The sequence below is a fragment of the Oryx dammah genome, unplaced genomic scaffold, assembly GCF_014754425.2.
Source record: "Oryx dammah isolate SB20612 unplaced genomic scaffold, SCBI_Odam_1.1 HiC_scaffold_25, whole genome shotgun sequence".
Lineage (NCBI taxonomy): Eukaryota > Metazoa > Chordata > Mammalia > Artiodactyla > Bovidae > Oryx > Oryx dammah.
The window spans coordinates 11,480,326-11,488,685 of NW_024070209.1; the positions used below are offsets into that span (position 1 = coordinate 11,480,326).

General features: G+C 49.8%; 1 protein-coding gene across 1 annotated transcript; it reads right to left on the minus strand.

The window, feature by feature from the left end:
• Nucleotides 1-1,373: 1,373 nt before the first annotated feature.
• Nucleotides 1,374-7,584, minus strand: SPR (sepiapterin reductase). Its single transcript, XM_040223937.1, has 3 exons — nt 6,934-7,584; nt 6,048-6,338; nt 1,374-2,169 (listed from the first exon to the last, which is right to left on the minus strand). The coding sequence occupies exons 1-3, from the start codon at nt 7,253-7,255 to the stop codon at nt 1,979-1,981; spliced, it is 804 nt and encodes a 267-aa protein (XP_040079871.1). The 5' UTR covers nt 7,256-7,584; the 3' UTR covers nt 1,374-1,978.
• Between the last annotated feature and the right edge of the window lie 776 nt (nt 7,585-8,360).

Consider the following 8,360-nt stretch of genomic DNA (forward strand, 5'->3'; position numbering starts at 1 on the left):
GGAACAGGCATCTGAGCCACACGGAGATGAGGCTACGGGGTGCTCTGGATCTTGCTACTGTTAGTGCTAGTTGCTCAATTTGTGTCCGACTCTTTGTGACCCCATGGACTGTAGCCTGCCAGGCTCCTCTGTCCATAGAATTCTCTAAGCAAGAATACTGGAATGGGTTGCCATTTCCTTCTCCAGGGTATCTTTCTGATCCAGGGATCAAACCCATGTGGCTCCTTTTCTGGGGACCCATCAGGGACACCCCATCTTGATATTAAAAGGCAATAAATAATATCAGCTTCTGCAGGCACTTAGTGCAGCGCCAGCACTGTGCTGAAGAGTTACAAACATCAGGTCATTTAATACTCATGATGCCCCTTTGAGGGAGGCACCATTATAATCCGCTTTTTTCAGATAGGGAAACTGAAGCAAGAGGAGTAACCTGCCCCGGGTGGCAGAGCAGGGATGAGCACAGTGCCTTTGACTCCACTGAGGGCAAAGGCTCTGCTGGGTGAAGAAAGCGCATGAGTTACTCCCTCCCTCCTAGGGAACCCAGCAGGGCACTGCCAGCTCTAGCTCAGGGCCTGCCTCCACAGGGACCCGTGCTGCCTCTGGTTCCCCAGGAGGCGTGGCTTCAGTCCGCCCTCTGCTGCGCACGAGGAGGAACAGAGATCTGTCCAGCAATCAGAAGCAGGGCTGAGGCCCGAGATGGCTGGCAGGAACCATGGTCTCTCTGACCAAATACGGAACAGCGACAAAGGGCTGGCTGGCTGTAGACCACCACCACTGCAGAGCTCTCAGCCTAGCCCACACCCCCTGACCTGCAGAAGGAGCGCGCTCTTGGTTTCTCAGGGTTTTTCCCTCTTAGAATCTTGTCTACCTCCCACAAAGGCATGTTGGTCCTATGTCCAACCCTCTGAGGATCAGGTCTGTGGGGCAGATAAATGTTATCAGGAGGGCCCACGACAGGTCCCCTGAAGATCTGTGATCCATCCAGAGCATTGCCATGTGGGTAAAGGGCAGAGTTGGGAATCTGAGAGCCAGGGAAACCACCTTTCCCCAACGGCGGGGGAGCTCTAAGTCAGGCCCCAAAGGCTGGCTACTCTTTGAATAGGTCAAGGGCGAGGAAAGGGTGTAAGACTGGGGAAAGAATAGGCAAAGGCATAAAGGAGGCACAGGTGTCTGGGCAAGCCACCTAGGACAACTTTGTTTGAACCTGGGTTTGCTACTGAGTGGGGCTCTGTGAGAAGAGGCAGACAGCCCCAAGACGCCCCAGGACGTGAGGGCAACATCCCAAGTTTGGATTAACTGCCTCAGGAACACCCCTTGAGTCGAGGAAACCAGGGAGTTGGTCATAGGACCTGTATCAGAAGAGAAAGCAGGGATTAATAAAGGACAATCCACATTTTATTTGTATCTGCCTTTAACATGTACAGAAACTCTCAGGCTTCTTTCCCCCATCTGGTGGATAGACGGCAGATTCCGGACGGAGGAAGCATCAGAATGAGGACACAGAGTTCAAGTGAAGGTCTTGCTACCCTGGGCAAAGAGCATCCCTGTGGGCTGGGACTTTGCTGTCCTCCTATCCTTCCAGGCCATCTGTCAATCTACGTGGGTCCTCCTGTTTGACACTAGCTCATCCCTCCTTCCCCGTGGACCCGTCAACGGCCAGACACCCATCCTCCTTTTCTCAGGGTTTTTAGCTTCCTGTCCTAGTTTTCCCATCCCTAAAATTCTATTTCTAGGGAGAAAGAACACAACAGCCATAACTCGTCTCTCCCAAGTCCACTCCTAATACAGAAAACCGGGGATGCCAGCCACCCAGGGCCCTCACAGGTGGTTGGATCTGCGGGCAGGGCAGTAAGCATGAGTGCTTATCTGTGTAAGGCAGGGTTGGCAGCGCCACTGTGGCAGCATGTAGGGAGGCACAGGGCTCCTGGGTGTGCCTGTAAGAGGGGGGAAGAAAGCCCCTAAAACCAAGGGCATGGTCTTATTCATCGTAGAAGTCAATATGGGCTCCAGACTTGAACTTGTCATTTTGCAGCAAGCTCAGAAGTTTCTGGGCTGATATCTTGCAATCCACAAGCTCCCCCTTTCTCTTCAGCTCCTGCAGGCTTTTTCGCAAGTCTGGGTCCACAGAGGTCTCCCGGGCTAACTGCTGCATGTCAGTGTCCAGGGGACCTAGGGGATGAAGAGCAGAAGATGAGGGGACATGGCTGAGGCAGGGGCCCCTGATGTATGTGTGAAGTTGGGTGGAGTCAGGTCTGGCCAGAGGCAACACCTCACCTTGGCTGACACGTGGTCAGCATCACCAAAGCCTCCACACTGTCACTATTGAGCTCCAGGCTCATCCAAAGTCCACTGAACACGGTCCCCTTAGACTACCAAATCCACAGATTCACACTACCCCATCACTCCTCCTCAAAGTCCCAGAGCGGAGAGAGACACTCTCCTCCCTGTCGGAGGAGAATGAAGTGAGCAACCAACTTCTCAAGGGCTCCCGAGCCAGCCCACTCCAGCACCAGGCCAACTCCCAGGGTCCTAGGTGGCTCCCTGTCGTTCCCCAAAAGTCTGCAAACAATAAATGGTAGAGAGGCTGTGGGGAAAAGGGAATGCTCTGCACTGTTGGTGGGAATGTAAATTGATAGAGCCACTGTGGAAGACGGTGTGGAGATTCCTTAAAAAACTAGGAATAAAACCACCATATGACCCAGCAATCCCACTCCTAGCTTGGTTTCCTACCCTGAAGAAACCAAAATTGAAAAAGACACATGCATCCCATTGTTCACTGCAGCACTATTTACAATAGCTAGAACATCGAAGCAACCTAGGTGTCCACCAACAGACGAATGGATAAAGAAGTTGTGGTACCTATACACAATGGAGTATTACTCAGCCATAAAGAGGGGATGCATTTGAGTCCATTCTAATGAGGTGGATGAACCTAGAGCCTATCATACAGAGTGAAGTAAGTCAGAAAGAGAAAGACAAATATTGTATAATAATGCATATGTACGGAATCTAGAAAAATGGTACTGAAGAATTTATTTGCAGGGCAGCAATGGAGAAACAGACATAGAGAATAGATTTATGGACATGGGGAGAGGGAGGGGAGGGGGAGATGTATGGAGAGAGTAACATGGAAACTTACATTACCATATGTAAAACAGATAGCTGACAGGAATTTGCTGTATGGCTCAGGGAACTCAAACAGGGGCTGTGTATCAACCTAGAGGGGTGGGATGGGGAGGGAAATGGGAGAAGGGTTCAAGAGGGAGGGGATATGTATATCTACGGCAGATTCATGTTGATATCTGGCAGAAAACAACAAAATTCTGTAATTATCCTTCAATTAAAATTAATAAAAAGAAAGAAATGATAGCTGACATCTTCTCAAATCTCTGAGATTTGTACATCTAAGCTTATGAAGCTATTATTTCAACTCCAAATTATCTTCTCCAAGACATCAGGACTAGATGGTTTCACTGGTAAATTGTGCCTATTTTTCATGCCAGTACCACACTAGTTTGATTACTGTGGCTTTGTAATAATAGTTTGAAATCAAGGAGCATGATGCTGGGGATCTTTGTTCTTTCTCAAGACTGCTTTGGCTATTGAGAGTTTTCTGTGGTTCCATATATATTTTAGAATTGCTTGTTCTATTTCTGTGAAAAATGCCACTGGAAATTTGATAGAGATTGCATTAAATCTGTAGATTGGGTTGGATAGTATTGACATTTTAACAATATTAATTCATCCAATCCACAAACATGGCATCTTTCCATTTTATATCTTCTTGAGATCCTTTCATCAGTGTCTTATAGTTTTTGGTGTACAAGTCTTTTATCTCCTTCATTAAATTTGTTCCTCGGTATTTTATTCTTTTGGATGCAGTTGTAAATGGGACTGTTAATTTCTTTTCCTGATACATCATTATTAGTGTATAGAAATGTAACTGATTTTTCACACAGTTTTCTCTAAGATGATCATACAAGTTTTATCTTTTGTTACTGTGGTGTATTACACTGATTTATTTGCAGATGTTGAACCATCCTTGCATCCCTAGGATAAATCTCACTTGATTATGGTATACAATCTTCTTAAAGTATTTTTGAATTTGGCTCACTAACAATTTTGCTGAGGATTTCTGCATCTATGCTCATCAAGGATTTTGGCCTATAATTTTCCTTCCTTGTAGTGTCCTTGTCTGATTTTAGTATGAGGATAAAGTTAGCCTCAAAAACTGAGTTTGGAGAGTGTTCCCACCTTTACATCCACTTATCCAGAGTGCCTTCCACCTGCTGATATGGAAGCAGCCCTCAAGATCAATGTCCAGTTTAGCTGCCTCCAATAAAGTCATCCCTGGTCACACCACCAGAAAGCGCTTCCTTCTTGAACTCTTACAAGTTCACTGTTTTTATTTTTAAAAAGTATTTATTTATTTGGCTGTGTTGGGTCTTAGTTGTGGCATGTGGATTTTCAACCTCCATTGCAGCTGCTAGATCTTTTAGTGGTGACATGCAGGATCTTTTAGCGGTGACATGCAGGATCTTTTAGTGGTGACAGGTGTGATGTTTAGTTGCTGCATGTGAATTCTCAGTTGTGGTATGTAGTATCTAGTTCCTGAACCAGGATCAAACCCAGGCCCCCTGCATTGGGAGCACAGAGTCTTAGCCACTGAACTACCAGAGAAATCCCTGTAAGTTCTTTCTCACCTGGAGAACCACAGCACCCCAGAATTTGGAGTCAATGGACCTCATGGGCAGAAAATCAAGGAATCTTGGACTTCGAAGAACCACCCTCCTGATCCTCAAATATCTTTCAATCAAGTATCGGTGCATCCCCAGTAAGAAGGGATTTGCTCCCTCTCCAAACAGCCCATTCCATCTTTGGACACCTGTTAGGACATTCTTCCAGAGACAGAGACTTGAACAAAAACCCAACTGGTCTCAGCCTTCATTCCTAAGAGCCCCACAAAAAAGTTCAACTTTCTCACAATGTCCACGGCAAGCTCCCTGAGACGTAAACCAGTCACGTGGTATTCCGGAGTTTGTTCTGCTCCTGACTGTGGTTTCCATTTGCTCTCTGTTGACTGAGTCTGAGGCGGAGCTCAGAGTGGGTGCTACGTTGAATGTCAGCTGCAAGAACAACTGTCTATATTTGGGAGGAAGGCAGGGAGGACAGGCCAACTGTCACAAGGCACCCCTCTCCTCTAAATTTCATGAGAATGGGGCTCTATCTTATTTATCACAGCATCCCCAGTGTTCCAGCACAGCTCAGCATGGGATGGTCAGCATTCAATAGTGTCTGTCTGCTCTGCATTCAGCTAACATTCACTGCAGACTGGCTTAGTGGAGTGCTTTGCGAGAAGCTGGGGACAGAAAGATGAACAGTGCATAATCCCTGCCTTCAAGGCTTTCCTATGCAGAGAGAGACGTATACATATACACATTAAGATAATACAGTATGATAAGTCCTATTTAACAAACGCGAATGAGATGGCTGGATGGCCTCAGCAACTTGAAGGACATGAGTTTGGGTGAATTCTGGGAGTTGGTGATGGACAGGGAGGCCTGGCGTGCTGCGACTCATGGGGTGACAGAGTCGGACACGACTGAGCGACTGAACTGAACAGTTAGATAGTCCTTCACGGTTTGGGATCACTTCCACAAGTTTGACCTCATTCAGTCCTACAAATGGCCCTGTGAAACAGGTAACATCTTCCCCATTTCACATGAAGAAATGAGGCACAGGCCTGGAATTCAAATCCTAAAATCCTAACCATCTCTCAGACTCTAATATCACAGACTTCCTGTCCCCACCCTCAAGTCCAGGCAGCTCCCCACTCTCAGTCCATGTCCACCAACTACAGCTTCCTGCCGCCACCAGTCCTAACTTCCTTGGAACCTGTATTTCCCTTAAGGAGTGATGGGTCATGATTCAAGGACAACATCCTCTCTGGGGCCTTTCCTGCAGGAGACAGAGAAGGCTCCTAGCCCAGTCCCTGAAGGGTAAGCAGCTAGTTCTGAGAACATGGATGGCAGTAAAGCCTCACCTACCTGGGGCATAGCTCAGCACCCTCACACTAGGCTCTTCTGCCGCCAGGACCTGGAACATCATGTTACGGGCAGCCTTGCCAGCGCAGTACAGTGCCCAGCCCTTGAAGGGCTGCAGGGCACAGATGGACGAGATGTTAACCACAGTCCTGCTGAGGCCAGGACTGTCCGGGAAGGCCTTCAGGATACTGGAAGTCAGGCAGAGTGTAGAAGTCAAGTTCAGAGTCCAGTAGTTGTTCACTTCAGTTGGGTCAGCCAGGTCCACCCAATGTTTGGATACATCTCCAAGAGTGGCTGAAAAACCAGACCTTATGAATCACCCAGTGCAAGGCGGTTTTTCTCTTCTCCCAGCCCTTTTCAAATCCATTCAGACACCCGCTTCCCAACCACACCTAAAGAAGGAGTCTCTCTAGGGCTTCTGAAGATGCCTCCCTCTTCCCAGCCCTGAAGACTGACATATCTGGGGAACCCCCTTACCCGAAGCTTCAAACTGAGAAGGGGCATGCTCTGCTCTGGGGCTGGGTTCAGGGGAACTCTGGGGGCCATTTGGATAAGTGGGGGAAATTTACAACTGCGGGCGGACTCCATGTCCTAATTCAGGTCTCCGCCAGAGGGCGCCGAACAAGAGGATCAGAAAAGTACCACAGGCATTCTGGAACAAATGGCGCTGAAACAGGAAGGGGAGCGAGGGGGCGAGAAGCGGGGAGAATGAGCCGCCCAGACAGCCCTAGGTCTTCCTCCACACCTCGCTGAAACTAGGACTTCCAGGCGTCTTTTCTGACTCCTAAGAGTCACCTTTAAAGTTCCAAGAAGCGAGGGGGATGAAAGGGAAACCAGAACCGGACGCTAAGCAGTATTCCAAGCGCTCACGGGCCAACGGGCGTCTTACCCGCATTGTTGATGAGCAGCACTCGCTGCAGACCTTCGGGCCTGGGGAGGTCGCACAGAGCCCCGAGCAGTTGCTGCAAGCCGGTCTCGGCGCCCAGGTCGGCGGGCACCCGCACGATGCGCAGACCAGGCCGCTCGGCGCCCAGCTCGGCCTCCAGCTGCCGCAGGGCCTCGTCATTGCGGGCGCTTAGGACCAGCACGGAGCCGGGCGACAGCAGCGGGGCCAGGAGCTGGGCCAGCGTCCGTCCGAAGCCCCGGGAAGCCCCAGTCAGCACGCATAAGGTGCGCCCCAGGCCGCCCACCTTGCCGACGCTGCCCTCCATGCCTCCTATGTGCGAGCTGGAGCCGCTACCTTGACCCGGCGCCGCTACCTTGACCCGGCAGGGGGCGGGGCGGCCGCGGAGGGAGGAGGAGGCAGCGCCCGGCGAGGGCGGGAACCTAAGGAGAGCGCCGGGGCCGCCTTTCCTTGGCCGCAGGCGGTGAAAGTGGATGCGACTGCAAAATTAGAGCTCGAAGAGACTAAATCCGAGGCAGGACCCCCACAGGAAATCTTAGCCCAGTGCGGCGGGCCTCATCCTTTGCCCTGCAAACCCATCAGTGCCCCTATGGAACTCATTCTCCTCCCGAGTTCAGACCTAACTTCCTTGTGTAAGTGATTGTTAGTCGCTCAGTCGTGCAGGACTCTTTGCGACCCCATAGACTGCAGCCCACCAGGCTCCTCTGTCCATGAGATTTTCCAGGCAAGAATACTGGAGTGGGTTGCCATTTCCCTCTCTGGGGGAATCTTCCCAACCCAGGGATCGAACCCAGGTCTCCTGCACTGCAGGCAGATTCTTTTTACCGACTGAGCTACACGGGAAGCCCAGTTTTAGCGATTACCTCCAGGTTAAGCCATCTTCCTTCTTGCTAGACACCTCTGCACGTGCCACAGTGTAGGGACTAGGGTCCCTACTAATGCTTTAGCCACGCGATCCGGGAAACAAACTCACTCAGAAGGACAATGCAGATAGCGGAGTGCAGCTTATTACACCGGTGGGCCCAAGGCAGAGTCTTCTCTTAGCCAAGGACCCTGACCAGCATTTGTGAAAATCTTTTATACCCTGTGTGTACGTGTCCGAACCCACCACCCCAATTTCCTTGAGACTTCCATAAAACAAAGGAAGGGTAAATGTAACCACAATAACCCAATTATTCAAATGTTATCAAGTGTTAGGTGTTCAAAAAGTTAATAATCAGTAAGCCTACAGTTACACTCCGATAGATACAGAAAGAACTTATGACCTGTCCAGAGGCAGGGGTGATTAGAGTGTTTTCTCTTAGGCGATGAGTAACCTGGATGTGATCTTCAAGGTTCCCCTGTCTGGAGGGGGTCTTATCCTTCTATTGTAGTTTCCATAGGCACTAAGCACAGAGTCCGTTGGAGAGGTG